At 47.1% G+C, this 17,397-nt stretch overlaps 8 protein-coding genes across 8 annotated transcripts; 6 read left to right on the forward strand and 2 right to left on the reverse strand.

Annotated features, from left to right (window-relative positions):
* Positions 1–733: 733 nt before the first annotated feature.
* Positions 734–1,732, forward strand: UA08_03851 (hypothetical protein; the record flags this gene model as incomplete). Its single annotated transcript, XM_020266196.1, has 3 exons — positions 734–874; positions 956–1,000; positions 1,067–1,732. 3 exons carry the CDS (start codon positions 734–736, stop codon positions 1,730–1,732), a joined length of 852 nt encoding a protein of 283 aa, XP_020121357.1.
* Positions 1,733–3,077: 1,345 nt separating this feature from the next.
* On the forward strand, positions 3,078–4,591 carry UA08_03852 (hypothetical protein; the record flags this gene model as incomplete). Its single annotated transcript, XM_020266197.1, has 2 exons — positions 3,078–3,356; positions 3,503–4,591. The coding sequence occupies 2 exons, from the start codon at positions 3,078–3,080 to the stop codon at positions 4,589–4,591; spliced, it is 1,368 nt and encodes a 455-aa protein (XP_020121356.1).
* A 386-nt stretch (positions 4,592–4,977) lies between these two features.
* On the reverse strand, positions 4,978–5,313 carry UA08_03853 (NADH-ubiquinone oxidoreductase subunit; the record flags this gene model as incomplete). The annotated part of the gene is made up of 2 exons (XM_020266199.1): positions 4,978–5,024; positions 5,130–5,313. The coding sequence occupies 2 exons, from the start codon at positions 5,311–5,313 to the stop codon at positions 4,978–4,980; spliced, it is 231 nt and encodes a 76-aa protein (XP_020121355.1).
* Positions 5,314–5,746: 433 nt separating this feature from the next.
* Positions 5,747–7,335, forward strand: UA08_03854 (hypothetical protein; the record flags this gene model as incomplete). The annotated part of the gene is made up of 4 exons (XM_020266200.1): positions 5,747–5,885; positions 5,972–6,082; positions 6,138–6,847; positions 6,907–7,335. 4 exons carry the CDS (start codon positions 5,747–5,749, stop codon positions 7,333–7,335), a joined length of 1,389 nt encoding a protein of 462 aa, XP_020121354.1.
* A 1,349-nt stretch (positions 7,336–8,684) lies between these two features.
* Positions 8,685–10,395, forward strand: UA08_03855 (hypothetical protein; the record flags this gene model as incomplete). Its single annotated transcript, XM_020266201.1, has 3 exons — positions 8,685–8,719; positions 8,773–8,852; positions 8,906–10,395. The coding sequence occupies 3 exons, from the start codon at positions 8,685–8,687 to the stop codon at positions 10,393–10,395; spliced, it is 1,605 nt and encodes a 534-aa protein (XP_020121353.1).
* A 232-nt stretch (positions 10,396–10,627) lies between these two features.
* Positions 10,628–10,912, reverse strand: UA08_03856 (hypothetical protein; the record flags this gene model as incomplete). Its single annotated transcript, XM_020266202.1, has 1 exon — positions 10,628–10,912. One exon carries the CDS (start codon positions 10,910–10,912, stop codon positions 10,628–10,630), a length of 285 nt encoding a protein of 94 aa, XP_020121352.1.
* A 1,042-nt stretch (positions 10,913–11,954) lies between these two features.
* Positions 11,955–15,383, forward strand: UA08_03857 (hypothetical protein; the record flags this gene model as incomplete). The annotated part of the gene is made up of 7 exons (XM_020266203.1): positions 11,955–11,968; positions 12,104–12,158; positions 12,228–13,667; positions 13,739–13,882; positions 13,931–14,062; positions 14,159–14,248; positions 14,301–15,383. The coding sequence occupies 7 exons, from the start codon at positions 11,955–11,957 to the stop codon at positions 15,381–15,383; spliced, it is 2,958 nt and encodes a 985-aa protein (XP_020121361.1).
* Positions 15,384–15,849: 466 nt separating this feature from the next.
* UA08_03858 (hypothetical protein) lies at positions 15,850–16,790 on the forward strand (the record flags this gene model as incomplete). The annotated part of the gene is made up of 3 exons (XM_020266204.1): positions 15,850–15,990; positions 16,049–16,119; positions 16,199–16,790. 3 exons carry the CDS (start codon positions 15,850–15,852, stop codon positions 16,788–16,790), a joined length of 804 nt encoding a protein of 267 aa, XP_020121360.1.
* Between the last annotated feature and the right edge of the window lie 607 nt (positions 16,791–17,397).

The raw sequence follows: 17,397 nt of genomic DNA on the forward strand, positions 1-17,397 counted from the left end.
CTCCTCCTCCCCTCCTTCCCCGTGTGCCTGCCTGCCTTATCTTCAACCTCGCCGTCACTTCGCTCTTTTTCTCTCTTTCTTCCTCCTTCTCCTACACTCGGCCATTCTGCAACGGCCTATTTGTATCCCTCGGTGGTGGAATTTGCGCTGAGATTTCGGGAATACAGGGACCAAGCCGTTGTTTGCCCGCAAGGATTCTCTCTCTTTTTCTCTCTTTTTCTCTCTTTTTCCTTTGGAACCATCTGGATCTGGACCTGTCCGCCGTGCTTCTTGTCTCGGTTAATGTGCCAGACTACAACTCATTAATACTCTCTTGCTCGGGGAACTCCTCAACCGGACCTGTATTGGAGCTGCTCCTTCTGTCTCGCCCGCCGTGATTGCATACCGAGGTCACTGCCGCCGACTGCCTACTTAACTCCCTGGGATTTTTTGTCATCGCCCGCACTTTGTGTGTGCGTGTGTGCGTGTGTCCGTGTTGATACGTGTGACTAGCCCGCGGATTCCCTTGGATTTCTTTCCCTGGACTTTACTTCTACCGTGGATTGATTGCTCTGTGCCTTGGCCAACTATATCCAACTGCCCACAGGACTTCAAGCCGGGAAACTCCTTTGGATAATAAGTTTCTGATTTATTGCCCCTGGTCGGAATAACATAACCCAAGGACACCCACGTGGCCGTGCAATACCTGATCAGTTCTGCTTTTGCTATATTTTTCTTTGTTTATTAAGCCACCATGACTGGACGAGCTTATGAGCGCCCGGAGCGCCACAATGAATATTTCATTCCGGGGGATGGGATCAGCCGTGAAGTTATCCAGGCCGACATCTGCAGATACCTGGGAAATGATGCTCTCGTAAAACCTGGAACACATCAAGTTCGTCCTCAAACCCAACCGCCTGTTTTACGTAGAAGATGAATTGTCCCTCTTACCATATCACTAACACTCAATATGTAGGGCCGCTCAGGCTACTTGATTCGTGCTTATCGGAATCTCACTTCAGTAAGTTTCTTTTATCCCTCGAGCCATCAGAGTACTAGGTAGCTAATAGTTTTCACTTTTTCCTAGGAAATGATTACCGACCTCAAAGCCGACTCCGCTCGATGGGAACAAGAGGTCGAACGCAGAGCTAACATGGGCTATTCAAGAGGTACTTATGTTCAAGATGTACGTAGGTCCCGAAGCCCCAATGAGCTTTCAGGGAGCTATGTGTCGCCAACCCACGAGCTCCGTTCACAGGGCGGCCCATCGCCACCAACCTATCCTGCAGCACCAGCGCCATTCATTGATCCCTATGCACAACAACAACCTCAGTATGGAGCACCTTCAGGTCAGCCATATGCCACGCCTTCGTATTCCACCTCGCAGTCCCCTGGATATGGCCAAAACCCGTATGCATCTCCACCACAACAAAATCCTTATTCAGGCCCAGGCCAAGGCCAGACGCCTATATCAGCACCGGATGTTCATCAACCTTCATACACTTACAGTAGTAATCCTGGTTACGGCTATGAACGGGGGAATGCCGCTCCCCGATACCCAGGGGCCGGCTACGACAATGAGCCTGAATACTCTCCTGTCACTTCTAGTATGGGTTATCCTGCTGCCACTGCACCTTCGGATGCCCGTTTAGGAATGGACCCGAGATACACCCCAGAGGCTGCTTATCCTGAACACAGAGCAGGGGCCAGCCGGCCACAACAGAACAGAGATCCTCATCGGAGGCCGCGTTAAATTTCCAAGAACAAATCCCCCCGGGCTCCCCCCAAAAATCCACATTCGCTCTAATAAAATGGGCCATCTGAGAAATATTGCCAAGGATTTTCTGGCGGTCATTGTGACATCTTGCAAACAAATCAGCTCTTTTTATTATTTTTTTTCTTTCCTACCTGGGTTATGAAATGGGAACAGTCCAAATTATGTCCAGGATTTAGGAGTGTGCTATTTTTCAGCCGGATGCTCTTGGGATATACCTGTATACTGGGCCAATCAACCGCGCTGCTTTCAATTCCTTTTCGAAAAGAACGCCTTTTAAATGCTATTTCCTAAGTGATGGGTACATGGTGTCATTGGAGTCAATAACTTTTGGGGTATACAGGTTGATGTTGAATTGTTGCGGTGATGAAGAACCGCAATTCAGGAGCCTTTCAGGCGGATGGAAGCTCCTAGGAGATAATGATGAAAACGATGACAGACTTTCGGTTATTACGATATGGACTGAATGTTGTCTATAATGGGGTTCACGAAAAGGCGGTCATCTGCTGTTACTTGTGTGATGATAAGGCGTGCATTTATTCTCTATTTCCCTGGATTCCCATTCTTGTTGCTGCTGCTGGTGTACAGAGAACTCGGGATTTCGGTTGACTGATGTTTGGTTAAGCATACCTTTCCGTTTCTCTACGGGTTGCATCGGCTAGGAGCCTTGCAGAAATTCTTGTACGTGGTTGCTTCGTACAGGAACTGGGATTCGATGTTGTAGATAACATGCATTACAGGCGTTGATCTGTTTTTGATATAATTGAATTTGTACTTCCCTCATCTTACTACTTGCTCTCTCTCATTGATCTTATTTTACATCTTCTGGTGTTTAGAAGCCCGATGGAGTCCAACTCCCCTCTTTTCATTTGAAGACATCTCGAGTTCTACATGTCTTCGACCTAACCTCACAGATCCTCACTTCTAGCTCAGTGATACCCCAATCCATGCAGTTTGATGTTAAGATTCGATTCCTTGAGCGTACGAGAAGTTATTCCTATTTCCAACGCCCGGTTCGAAAAAGAGACTAGACTGTTCTGATCCATTTCTTCATGCTGGTTAGTGTGCTGCTGATGCTCTCCCGACCCATCTCATCTGCATCTCACTTCCTAGGTGAGCAAATAGACCGGACGAGACTGCATTCTCCTCTTCTTTACTTTTTTTCTCTTTGCAGCTTGCTCATCTGCATATCTTTCCTTGCATATCGCTACCAGACCACCATCTACTTGTTACTTTTCAGAAGACCTGAGGCCTAAAAGTGAAGCCACAATCCAGCCGACAGCATAAGAAAAAGCAACCACAAAGGCAAAGAAGGATGAGCGAAATGGCAACCACCACAGCACAGCCTTATCTTCTTCGAGAACCCTCAGAATTCCCCTTCTTCAATAACGGTGACGTTTTGATCATCGTTCCTCCTAGCGACGTATACAAATTGCACTCCGACGTCCTCAAACGCTGTTCGCCAAAGCATATGGGAGCTCTCCTGGCATCAAAATACGCAGCACAATTGACCAAAGCTGCTGTGAGCAGCGGGTGTTTCACTCGCTTCAAGCTCGCACTGGAGTACTCCGAAGATCACCCAAACGGTGCTTTGCAAAGAAAGGTGTGTGTTATACGGGCTCGCTCCGCATGCTGATTATTTTCTGTTCAATGTTTCATGGATTGATCATATCCTGCATCTGTTACAATCTCGACATACTAATCATAGTAAATCGTCTCGGATGGGGGCGCATCGAAAAAGAATTATAGGAGGTAGACAAATTTGGTCGTACTGCTACAGAAACCAATCCTCGTGCATTGTTTGGCAATATCTATAACGAATCCCTCCCTGCATATGCGCCAGAATGCTGGAAAAATCTGCTCGGCGCCTTTTACAACATTGAGCCAGACATGAGTGGCGCCTGTTTCATTACAGTGCTGGAGAAAAGCGTGCGCCTGATGGACACAGCAGACAGCATCGGTGCTGCGGCGGCCGTGCGTGCATACGTCGACAATTCCCTTATGCGCCAGGGCCAGATGCTTTACCGTGCTGTGCTAGCAAATCCTATTTCATGGGGGAATCTTGCCATGAGGGTTCAATCCCCGTCCATCTTCAACGATTCTGTTATACACGTGGTCGGTAGATGGAACGCTCTGAAGAGAAGCGAAAAGAGAGGCATGAACCCGCAATTTCGAGCTATTTGCGAGCAGAAGGCTGCACAACTGTACAAGATTAAAGGTGCCATTGAGATGCGCATCACGGGACATATCCCCAAAGTTTGCTGGAGGCAGGAGGGCAGAGACTCGACTTCACGAGTGAGTTATGCCAACGATGTATACATGTGGATGGCCATCTCCATTCACTCGCGGTGGTTCTTTCAGGTCACTGGCATAGAGCGTCGAGGACGCGATGGTCCCGATGGCGGCGCAGCTCTTTACAGGGCCGTTCACGAAGCCGGAACTTCGTATCTCAATGTCCAGGACTATGTCAATTTTCATAATATCTGTCCCATGTCAAAAAAGGCGCGCACGATTCTATACGACAAGATCCGGCAGGTGAAATACGAAGTTCGCGATTACGTCAAGGGGTTAGTGGTTAATAAGTCACAACTTGACCTTAAAGATGACGTGCATGTAGAGCATCTCTTGTGTACTGAAATGACGCCGGCGGATCTCCCGTGGAACAGGACGGATTCTGATCAGCTTATGCCTTCAGGATTGTCAGATGATGCCGAAGGAGAGGGGGAATCACAGAGAGAAGGGGGTATTCCACCGAATGACACTGTGTTTGGCTCTGAAATTCGTCCAGAAGGCGTTCAAACAACCGTTGTTCCTGTCCTGGGTGCAGTCTCACAGTAAGGCAGGGCGAAGCGCCGAAATTAGCAAACATTGAGATGCGGGGTTTTAGAGGGAGAGTTTTGCAGATTTTAGTATACTTTATGACAGCTATGCATCAAGAAAATAAATTTGAATGCTGCGGAGTTGATCCACTTCTATATATGTACAAACTTCAACTCCTTGAAACCATTTTAACATAAAAAAGGAAACACCGATAGTGAGAATTTCTCAAATCAATACGGAATATGGGGGTTATGGGAACATCCCGTCGTAGTCCCGGCAGATAATGGTCAATTCATGGTCCGTCTGTAGGTGACTGTCCCCATTTTCCTGATGTCCATGGTGATATCATATAGTGCAGCAAAAAGTTCAGTTTTGCTCTGTTCTGACTGACAGACAGGATCGGCTTATTCATCGTCGAAGCCCTTGGGGATCACACGAGGGCCCTTGGGGACTATCATGTGAAAAAGTAAATGTTAGCTAATACGCTCGTAGAAAGCGCCCCGGCGGGGGGGGGGAGGGGCGTGGAATCTCAAGAGCGCTGCTGGTATAGACCGACCTGGATATGACAGAGGGATTGGCTCGGGATCAACATCGCCAAAGTAGCGGCGAATAGGAGGGAGGGTGACAAGCGCAACGGGACCCAGGGATCCAAGGACAATAGAGTAGAAGATAGCAGGCTTTTCGTGAGAAGCCCAGCGAATGTATCGCAAGGGTTGTGCCCAGAAGTATGGTGCAGACATTGTGAGTCGTTTTTTTCCCGGGAAGTTCGGCGGAAGGAGCGCAGGACGACGAAGCGTGGCAGGGCAGGAATTGGTCCAAGAGAGACGGCCTTGCAGGATTGGAGGGCCGCCTAGAGCTGTATTCGCGAGCGGATGGATGTGCTGCTAACCGCTGGAGTGATTGCGAGTGGTTGCGGACGGATCGAGTGAGGTTATCCGGCTTCTGAATGTGCACTAGCCCAGCCCAGCATGGCGGTTCCCCAAAGTCTTGGCACGCCGGAGCAACACGTCGCCCGAACTTACTTGCTCTTGCTTGACGAATGCAAAAGCAATTGTCGCAAAGGTCGACAAGACAACTTTCCTTTCCTAGGTTGTATTGTCGCCCACCCCTCGAATTTCTTCTAGACAATCCCTGAATATTCAGCCCGCCGTGTGCGGAGGGCCTGTTTTCACCATGAGGTCGTTTCTTTCCTTTCTATTACTTGGCTTCTGGGGAGCTTGCGTCCATGCATTGAGTAGCTCGGGATCCCGCCTGCTCGTTGTTCTGGAAGACGACCAGAGCTCATATTCAGCCCTGTGGGCAGATCTGAAAGGTGACTCTATATCAATTCTCCTCTAAAAAAGAAAGAATATAAAAGATACAAAATGAAATACTAATGTGGTCCGTCGTTTTTGACAGCCCGAGGCTACGACATTACTTTCGAGTCGCCCAAAAGCGACAAGTTGTCTTTATTCGAACATGGCGAGAAATCATTTGACCACCTCTTGATCCTCCCAACAAAGTCCAAGGGTTAGTGCCAGATATTCGGATGTTCAATTGCCCCATTTCTGACTTGCTGAGAAAGGTCTTGGTCCCGCACTGGCGCCGAAGCTATTGCTCGACTTCATCAACGATGAGGGCAACATTCTACTTGCCCTCTCTGGGAAGTCTTCTACCCCCAGCTCCATCAGCTCCCTCCTCCTTGAAATGGACCTGCATATCTCGCCCGATCGGTCATCAATCGTAGTCGATCACTTCAATTACGATACCCTTTCTGCGACGGACAAGCACGATGTTCTTCTCCTGCCCCTCCCTAATCCCACCAGACCAGATGTGAAATCATTCTTCTCCGGCGAAGGTGTGTTGGCACTCCCACGGCCGGTGGGACAATCGCTAGGTAACGCCAGTCCCCTCCTTGCCCCTGTTGTGCGAGCTCCCGAGACCGCCTACAGCTATAATGTCAAGGACGACTCGCCCTCTGCTGAGGATAGCTTTGTGACCGGCTCGCAGCTGGCATTGGTGTCCACAATGCAAGCCAGGAACTCTGCTCGGTTTACCGTCCTCGGATCTGCAGAGGCTTTAGAAGATAAATGGTTCTCTGCCTCTGTGAAATCGCCAGCTGCCAAAGCAGCTGTCACTTCTGTAAACCGGGAATTCGCCAAGCAACTCACAGGCTGGACTTTCCAGGAACTTGGCGTTCTGCGAGTTGGAAAGATTGAACATTACCTTAGCGACGAGTACGGCAATATTGAGGGCGAGGTTAACCCGACCATCTACCGAATTAAGAACGACGTTGTAAGTTATGCTTCGCGTAAAGCTCTGCGTTTCCTTGCGAAATCTTAACACTATTGCAGACCTTCGATATTGAGCTGTCTGAGTATGAGTTCGACAAGTGGGTGCCATTCAAGGTCCCCTCTAAAGACGATATTCAGCTCGAATTTAGCATGTTGTCCCCATTTCACCGCCTGAACCTGGAACCCAAGACGCGCACCCAAAACAGCACCATTTTCGGTGTAACATTCACGACCCCCGACCAACACGGCATTTTCTCATTCCGCGTCAATTATAATCGTCCCTTCCTAACCAATATCGAGGAGAAACACGAAGTTACTGTCCGCCACTTTGCGCACGACGAATACCCGCGCAGCTGGAGCATCAGGGGAGGCTGGGTTTGGATCGCTGGACTTTGGGCCGTTATTGGCGGATTCCTTGCATTTGTGCTTGTGTGGCTTTATTCCGCTCCGGTACCCAGTGCGGAAGCAAATATTCGAAAGGTTAAATAGAGAAGCCCATTTTATAACCAATCTATATTACAAGAGAAAAGATGGCGGGGCAAATTTTTACATGGATTTATGAAAAGGTAAATTGTATTGAATTCTGGTTATTCTTATCTAACATGGCCATTGGGGTTGCAGGGGCGGAGCCCAGATTATTTTGTCCAAAGACGACGAATCAATGTATATTACACTACCCTCTGAAAGCTTATTCATCTAGACTTGTTGGTTCAACTGTTTTCAGCTTTCAAGGACAAAGAAACATTCAAATGATTTCCAAGGTTCGTTCAGGAGTAGAGGTATATCACTGCATAGACGGGGGCATGGCAATCACATAACAATAAACTCCGTTCCATGCTGGTTTTCAATAATACAGAAGAAAAAATAAATACCTACATACATACACATTAAAGCAAAAGGGAAGATTGAACAAAATCATAAGCCCCTAGTCTTCTCAGGATCCATCTGGACTTCATCTCCGCTGATCTCCTTGACCGAGGAAAAGGCGGGTTTGCCAGCGTATAGTTGCTGCTGCTGTTGCGATTGCCCGCCGTCGAGTTCTCTGGTGATTGAAATTGGGGCATTTCCACGAAAGCGTTTGCGCATATCAACCAGGCCACGTCTATTTATTTAGAGAAAGATCAGTAATCGCTCATTTTAGTTGTGAATTCTTGAAATTCTCAAGTTTGATGAAAAAGTTGTAGGCATGGATGGTCACGGACTTGCAATCCCCGAGGGCTTTCATTAATTGCTGACATCGTGTCGGTAGGTCATCGGAGAGGGGTTGTCGGAGGCAGTCATTCGGCGAGTTTCGCTGGACCATGATACAATCTGATTCCTGGAGACATTGCGCCAGCGCAGTCCCTGTGAAGGTGGTATGATTAGTCGGCTATACAGTATGGTTGTTGCGACGGGGTCTTGTAAGCGCGAAAAGACAAGAATTCGCTTCAATTGACGGGAGGGGGAAAAGCAAATACACCTAAGCACTTACTGATATCCCTGCAGGAGCTCGGCATGGTGTGAGCGAAGCGAGGTGTGTATTTCTCGTGTTGATGCAGTCCGTCAAAGCCGACTTTCTTCGGCCAATTTGGAGGTTGAGAGCTGTCCTTACCTCAACAGGATTAGTGTAGTGGGCCTTGCAAATGCAGGCATGATTGGCCAAGGCAAGCTAGCCGTCGACGTCGATAATCACATGCATGCATTCTACGTCAACTAACTGTACAATGTTGCATAACACTGCGTATCGAGGTCCAGCATTGGGAACGAGTTGAATTGCAACTTTCCTCACTATCTTCACTGCCTCTACAAATGACTTAGATCTTTATATCGTTCCGCATTTTCCATTGGAATCTCACGCAATGCCACGGGTGCCTTTTCTTGGGAGGCTTTTCTGGTAAGTAATATAGCAATTCTGTATCTGGTGGCATTTTTAGCTCATTCTTTCAGGGCCGAGTATCTTGCTCTCTTTGCTTCACTGACTCTAGTATTTTCCGAAGGAGCCTTGAGATTAATCACACTCTGTCTTCGTATGCTAACACGCCCTCTTCAGTCTAAGGCTGCACAGCTAACACCTAATTAGCCGAACCTGTGATTCGATTCTTCTACCAACAATCCAAATCCTTGTTCAACATTCTAGCGTCTTCTCAGAGCAGGGGTGCTCGTTCCAAGCACAAGAGCCTGGCGGAAGCTATTGCGCAGACTGTGGATTTTGCTGACGTCTGCTCTTTGTTTGGGTATGAAACAGAGGAACACATTGTGCAAACGAAAGATGGCTACCTGCTCGGTCTCCACCGGCTTCCTTTCCGTCGTGGGGAAGAGGAAAACTACGTCAATGGTGACAAGGCGGGCGTGCGCAAGAAAGTCGTCTACCTCCACCATGGTTTGCTCATGAACAGTGAGGTCTGGGTCTGTCTGACCGATGAACAGCGATGTTTGCCTTTTCAGCTTGTCGAACGAGGATACGATGTGTGGTTGGGCAACAACCGCGGGAACAAATACTCCAAAAAGTCTACAAAGTCATCGCCGGCGTCTACTGACTTTTGGAATTTTTCAATCGATGAATTTGCATTCCACGACATTCCGGATAGTATCGAATATATTCTAGAAGTCACTAAGCAGCCGTCTCTGTCCTATATTGGGTTTTCGCAAGGGACTGCCCAGGCGTTTGCAGCACTGTCTATTCACTCAACTTTGAATCAAAAAGTTGATGTATTCGTTGCTCTGGCGCCAGCCATGTCTCCGGCAGGACTGTACAACGGCGTCGTCGATGCATTAATGAAAGCTTCACCACAGGTTGTTTTTCTCGCCTTTGGACGCAAAAGTATTCTCAGCTCCACCGCAATGTGGCAAGCCATTCTCTATCCACCGATCTTCGTGCGAATCATTGACATCTCACTGAGAATGCTCTTCAACTGGACCGGGGACAATATCACGCAGAACCAAAAACTAGCAGCATATCCTCATTTGTATTCGTTCACCAGCACAAAGTCTGTCGTACATTGGTTCCAGATTATTCGCAACAAGGCCTTTCAGATGTACGATGACGAGGTAGGCGGGCCGCTAGCAGTCGGTAATAATAGTCGCTACTATAAGCCTGTTAGATACCCTACCAGAAATATCCGATCTCCCATAGTTCTGATATATGGCGGAAGCGACAGCCTTGTGGACATTAGTGTCATGCTCCGCGAACTACCGCAGCGGACGACTGTTAGGGAAGTTCCGAAGTATGAACATCTTGACTTCCTCTGGGGCGCGAATGTCGATAAGCTCGTTTTCCACCACGTATATGAAGCGCTTGAAAGACATGCTGGCGGTGACTCAACAGTTCACTTCCCGCTTCAAATCACTGGTCCCGAGAGAAAGTCTTCTAATGGCAACCACTCATACTTCCGGCAACCCAAATTTGAGGCAACACGGTATGCATTTGCGAAATACATCGTTTCACAGACAACTTTCACTAACTTTATCAGCAGCACATATTCGGTCAGCGATTTGATGTATGGAGACGAGGATTGGCGCATCGACCCAAGCAAGGCACCGGAAGACATAGATCTCGATACGCCTACATAAATAGTGTTGCACAAAGGGAGCTACTTTGTTTCAGATTGTTTTTACACACCATAGAAACAGGAAAGTATATAATCCAGGTATCAGATAAAGCGTTCTATTATTTGTCTTGAATTTTCCCAAATCATCTCTTCATATTTGATACCCAGGCACGATCTATCATCAGACAATGTACATATTCGAACTTTCTTTCCCCAAATACACGTGGTTTCTCTCATGACAATATACAAACGACTTAATGCTTGCTAACGCTCCGATACTTGCTCGACGTCGTCCCTTCTCTGCCCCCAGCTTGATGAGCAGCATGGGGATGATTATCGTGTCTAGCGGCGGCGCGATTCGGGGGACTGGGCCCACGCTCTTCGGCGTGTTTTTGTGCTTCTTCTTCTTCGTGCACTGTATTCTCATAGTCGTCAATGGGACGGTCGTCGTCGAGCACACGACCAAAAGCTTTCTTGGGCACTGGATGGTCGTATTCGTCGATTGGCTTGGACGGGAGGACATGGGAGTGCTTGGGCATGTTGGCTGATGAGGGTCACGGTTTCCTTTTGCTTCTGTATTTTCTCGATCTTTGAATGAAGGGGGTATGTTTTGGTGTATGTTTATGCGCAACGTTATTGTCCACCACATTTCTTAATATCAGCGCCGGACTGAGCGGCAAACGAGACGTGATGGCATCATGATGCAATATGTATGCTATACGTCGAACTTCTAGTATCTATACTTGTGTTTCTCTCTTTCTCTTTCTCTATATTTCAGCATGAAATTAATTTTTAAAGAAACGAAACCCAGGGCTACTATCGAGAAATGGGTTCACTGTGGAAGCAGTCGGATGCTGGCCTTGAACTGAGTATGCGGCGAACAAACCCTAACCTCCAGTAAAGAAGCAATCTAATAAGCCATCTTCATTTGAGAACTTTGTCGCCTAATGTTCAGAGAGCCCCAAAGCCCTTAATAGTAATATTATAGCTTGCAAAATCAGCTATCAAGAAATTCTTTCATTGTACGTGCACATTCAAGAAGCAGGAAGATCAGGGCCGGGTTGCATTGGATTGCCCAATAGGGCAATCGCTGCTGTATGATTTACATTCCTGTCCCTGCAGACAGACGAATGATAGTGCCGCTTTTAGCACGTGCTCAGGGTGTCCGACTCTCCATTGCTTGTTCTTTCCTATTTTGGCTTTTTTTTCTTTACCCCATCCTCTTTTCCTTTTTTTTTTTTTTCTCTTTTTTTTCTTTATCTTTTTTCTCTTATGTTATGTACAGAATGCAAAGGGTGCCTGAGGAAGCAAATCCTTAAATCAGCGGTGACTCGTGCCTAACCGCAACGAGGCAAAGCAGCCTAAGCAAAGTTCAAGATAGCTCGGCCAGCCAATCACAGCCCACAAATCCCTCTCGGCCACTCGCATGCTTCCTTCCTCCTCATTCGACAAGAGCTAAACTTGCTCTCTCAGTTTTTCCATCTCAATTGTCATTCGATTTTGGTCGCCCGGCGCCAGAGACCTGGAAATCTTTGCCTTTTGCTTGAATATAATCATGCAACTGAAAATACCCATTGCACCATGAAGTTCGCGAAGTATGTTTGATTTGATTTCCTGGTTACATCACTACATCAGTACGAAAACTAGCTAGCTACATACCACTCCGATTCTCACTTTCTCTTTCCCTTTTAGGATCAGAACCGCAACTAACAAGCTATCCCAAATCACAGAGAGCTCAACGATGAACTGGTTCCCGAATGGCGCGCCAAATATATGAATTATAAGGTACGGCACCTTCTCGTATGCGGTGCGTTGTACTATGCATGATGCTAACCAATGCTTCTTGCTATCCAGCTCGGGAAGAAGAAAATCAAAGCCATCCAAAAAGCACTTCAGAAAGCAAATCGGACGCCAATCCGCCGCCAGGAAACCTTTCAGTATACCCCTTCTCAGCAGCTACCTCCCAATACATCAACATCCGCTGCACAGTTGCCCTTGGATTACAATGGATCGCCTTCACGTAAAGATGCCGTCCGTGTTTCCGAGCAGCGCCCGCTCAGGACCCCCGGGTCACGCTTTTCAAATACGGTAGGAAGCTACGGTAGCATAACCACTGAGCCTGGTCACAAGGATTCCACGCATTTGCCAAATCTTGAGCTACCGTCTCCTGCAATTTCTCCCCTGGTCCAGTACGATAGCTCGGGGAAGAAAAACAAGGAACAACAGGTTTCGCCGGCACTTAATGGATCAGCTTCCCCTATGCTCCAACGGCCACCTGGTCGTCCTCAGCGAATAGCTTCGTCGCCAGTGCTTACCAAGGGTGGACAGCCAGCTTCTGGGAGGATTGATGCAGCCGGCGATGGATACTTGAAGACGACGAATTTTCTCAAAAGAGTATTCACGAATAGTGAAATGGACTCACCAGGCAAAAGCTTCCAAGCCACTATCTCTAGTGAGGTCGCGAAGAAGGAAGACGAGTTCTTTGATTTTTTAGACTCTGAATTGGACAAGATCGAGGCGTTCTACAAGCAGAAGGAGCTAGAAGCATCAGAGCGTCTTCAGGCACTTCGTCAACAGTTACACATGATGAAAGATCAGAGAACGGCAGAAATGCGTAATGCAGAGCGGATGGGGTCTACAGACACGAAAGGAAATCAGCACGGGAACTATCTTAGTGTGATTCCCCGAACAAAATGGACACAGGCCATTGTCGGGAAACATCACTTCGGGAAGAATTCTCGCGCTCTGGCAAATATGCAAACACCGCAGGCACCAGCCGCGATGGACGGGGAACTCGTAGCTAATCGGCGGGACTTTGTTCGCCGACCAGAATCCATTCATGTGCCCTATCGAACTGCAAAACGGAAACTCAAGCTAGCTCTGCAGGAATACTACCGTGGTCTGGAACTGCTGAAGGCATACGCATACCTCAACCGCAAGGCTTTCCGTAAGATCAATAAGAAGTTTGACAAGACTGTCGACGTGCGGCCTACTCTACGGTACATGTCCGAGAAAGTCAACAAAGCATATTTTGTGCAAAGCGAGGTTCTTGAAGGGCACATGATGGTGGTTGAGGACCTTTATTCTCGCTACTTCGAGAGGGGGAATCGTAAGATTGCCGTTACCAAACTTCGCGGAAAGCAACGATCCGATGACTATTCGCCAAGTACTTTCCGAACAGGTTTGCTTCTTGCTGCTGGAATCGTCAGTTGTATCCAGGGCCTAAAACTAGCCGTTGGACTTCTGGAAGATGCAGACAGTGTAGTGAAAGTGCAGGCTTCTTATCTACTCCAGGTATGTTTATCCAAACGAGTTCCTTAGGGAGATGCTCCTCGTCACGCATACGAAGACTAATTTGATCATAGATTTACGCAGGATATTTCTTAGTTGTTTTTCACTGCATTTTATTCTGTCTGGACTGTATGATTTGGACCAGAGCAAAAATAAACTATGCTTTCGTCTTTGAATATGATACTCGCCACACCCTCGATTGGCGGCAATTGACAGAGGTACGTTTACTCTTGTTCCAATGATGATCAGCGACTAATCGTTTTTAGATACCCTCTGTCTTCTTTATGCTTCTAGGACTCTTCATGTGGATCAACTTTTCATATGTTGACTCCATGTTTCTATACTACCCCGTGTTATTAATGTTTATTAGTGTGGTGATTCTTTTCCTTCCACTCAAGGTATTTTATCATCACAGTCGAGCCTGGTGGGCTTTTTCGAATGTGCGTAGGCATATTATTTCCATCTCCCAGTTTGACCCACTAATATATCATTAGTGGCGCCTCTTACTTGCCGGTTTATACCCCGTGGAATTTCGAGATTTCTTTCTCGGGGATATGTACTGTTCCCAGACGTACTCTATGGGAGTAAGTCACTTACATTCCTTCCGATAGAACTGCTGCTGATGCATAATCATAGAATATTGAACTGTTCTTTTGTCTCTATGCCAATTATTGGAATAATCCTACGACTTGCAACTCTGGCAATTCCAGACTACTGGGGTTTTTCACGACTTTACCATCGATCTGGCGTGGCCTGCAGTGCCTTCGTCGATATCGCGACACTCAAAACGCTTTTCCTCATCTGGTCAATTTTGGAAAATACACCTGCGGCATTTTGTATTACATGACACTGAGCTTCTATCGTATCGATCGACATACCCACTATCAAGTAGTGTTCATCATCTTCGCTTTTATCAACGCAGTATATTGCTCAATCTGGGATGTGGCTATGGATTGGAGTTTGGGCAATTTCTATGCGCCGCATAAATTCTTACGTGACGTCTTGGCTTTTCGCAATGCTTGGTATTACTACGTGGCCATCGTGATTGACGTGGTTATCCGTTTCAATTGGATATTTTATGCAATTTTCACCCACGATATCCAGCATTCGGCTTTTCTCAGCTTTGCAGTCAGTCTCACGGAGATTTTCAGAAGAGGAGTTTGGACAATTTTCCGGGTAGAGAATGAACATTGCACAAATGTCAACCTGTTTCGCGCTCTGCGGGACATTCCTCTGCCGTATCAGTTGGAGGAGAGTACATTGGTGGAAGATATCGGCGATCACCCGTCGCCCGAACAGAGACCGGAAAGAGACGTGGAGAGAGAACGGGAGGGAATTTACAGAGGGGATGGCCCGAACGATCCCACTCCGTTTCGGCCTTCCTCAGCTGGGATTGACGTCGATATTGAGTCCGCGATGCTGGCTGGAAAGACACCGACACTACGTGCTCGCCGTCCAGGCGTAAGCGAGACAATATCTCGGTTTGGAACGTTGGTGGCTACAGCGCATTCTCATGACTTTCAGCGCAGACGCCGTGTGGATCCTCTGTCTGGGGAGGCCACCAGTTCTGCATTGCAATACATGGATGACGATGACTCGACAGATGAGGAAGACGAAAACGATGCGAAGCCCTCATCTCGCAATACGGAAATGTTCTCGGACTCCCAGCTGCCCGATCACAACTCGAATCTAGACAACAGCCACAATAGGGACAAATGATGCTTCACTTTGCTATTGTTTAGTTTCGATTGTGCTTGTTGCTATGCGATGTGTTTACGATGACCCCGCGTCGATGACTTGATGAATCTCTATTCCATTAGATCTGCCTATATATATACCATCTGTCTGATAGTCGCATTTGCATATATAGATTTTCGGCGCAAAATGTTATTTTTCGGTTGCTAACTCTGTCTTCATTTACCATGACTACGATGTTATCCAGGAATATCGGCTAGACCATAATAGGTTAGCCTCTTCCGTAGCATGACCTCACCAACAGTCATAGTTAACCAACACTCAACAGTCTCACGCTGTCACACGTGATTGACGCCACCCAATCAGACAACAGTGAAGCCTAGGTCCTCTTAGTCTTACCCCATCCCTCGTCTCCATCTATCAACATATCATATCTCTACTCTCAATTTCTCAAACTTTCCTACAGTCGACAGTTGTCTTCGTAGCGACCATGGCCGCAAACACGCGATACCAGCCCGCCCCTCAACGGGACTCGTTCGAAGAAGCTCAGTTCTCTCAGCCTCCGCCTTCATACGACGCCACCGCAGAAACGCCGCGGACGGAGGATGATAATGTCCCAGATGATTTCAAGGTAGGCTTGAGACTCTGCTCATATAAGGATATAATCGCCATACTGAATTACTTTCAAGTTCGGAGGAACCGTTGCGGAAGGAACACTTCCCATTCGCATGCAGTTTATTCGCAAAGTGTATTCCATCTTGTAAGTTGCTTTCCCTTTATTTTGACGAGCTTAGGTTTTGAAGTTCTAATTATCATTTTGTTTCTACCTCTATCAATAGGACTGTGCAGATTCTCTTAACTACCGCACTTAGCGGAATCTCTTTCTTCAGCGATTCGTATCGCACATGGATCCAATCACACCCCTGGCTTATCATCGTATCCCTCATTGGCGCTATTGGATTCATGTTCCTAACCTTTTGGAAACGCAAGAGCTACCCAGCTAACCTCCTCTTCCTATCCGGCTTCACCGCGCTCGAAGCATACTCGATTAGCGTCGTAACCTCGTTCTACGATGCGCGCATTGTCGTGCAAGCACTAGTCATCACGCTTGCCATCTTCGTCGCCCTGACTGTTTTTGCATGCCAAACCAAGTACGACTTTACACACTGGATGCCTTACTTGTTTGGTGCACTGTGGCTGCTCGTTATCTTCGGGTTCATGGCTGCTTTCTTCCCTTATAACAGCTCCGTGGAACTTGTCTATGGTGGCGTGTCTGCCCTTATTTTCTCCGCCTACGTCCTTGTCGACACGCAGTTGATCATGCGCCATTATCACGTCGAGGAGGAGATTGCTGCTTCAATCTCCTTATATCTGGATATCATCAATTTGTTCCTCAGTATCCTACGTATTCTGAACTCCCAGGACAACTAAAGAGGGTTTGCGGAAGGCGACAGCAACTTGTTGTCGCCCTTGCATCCCCCCCCCCGCCTCTAATTTCGAAACGCTTGCGGTGATTACTCATATTGTTCTATGGTCGTCGTTGTCTCCAGACTGGCAATTTTTATTGCGGTTCCCTTTTCTGTTGATCAAGTAGTTAGTTAGTCCGCGGTTATATAACTATATTTTATAACAGAAATCTAATCTCGCTCAGCCTCGTTATTGGAAGCCTTACTCTTATCTGCTGTAATGTCCATACGCAAGTCTCGTTCGCTATATAAGATAATGAAGTAACGCAATTCTCTAATGAGTTATGTGGATGCAATACTACATGGAAAAAGGATACGTAGATAAATGCTCATAAATCAATTGGAATGCGAAGTATTAGAATGAAATATGTAGTTATGTACATTGAAACTTGGCCCTAAAGAAGAGAAAAGAATCACAACAGCAATATAAAGTCGAGTTTCATTCAAATCATCAAAACTCCAGAAAACACCCAACATACACCCGTCCCTCTTTAAAAGAGAAAGGAGCAAAATCAAATCGGATAGGTAAGCAAGCAAGAGTGAATGCTATGTACCAGTAAATTGACTCTTTG

This window comes from Talaromyces atroroseus (assembly GCF_001907595.1).
Source record: "Talaromyces atroroseus strain IBT 11181 chromosome Unknown scaffold_3, whole genome shotgun sequence".
Classification (NCBI taxonomy): domain Eukaryota; kingdom Fungi; phylum Ascomycota; class Eurotiomycetes; order Eurotiales; family Trichocomaceae; genus Talaromyces; species Talaromyces atroroseus.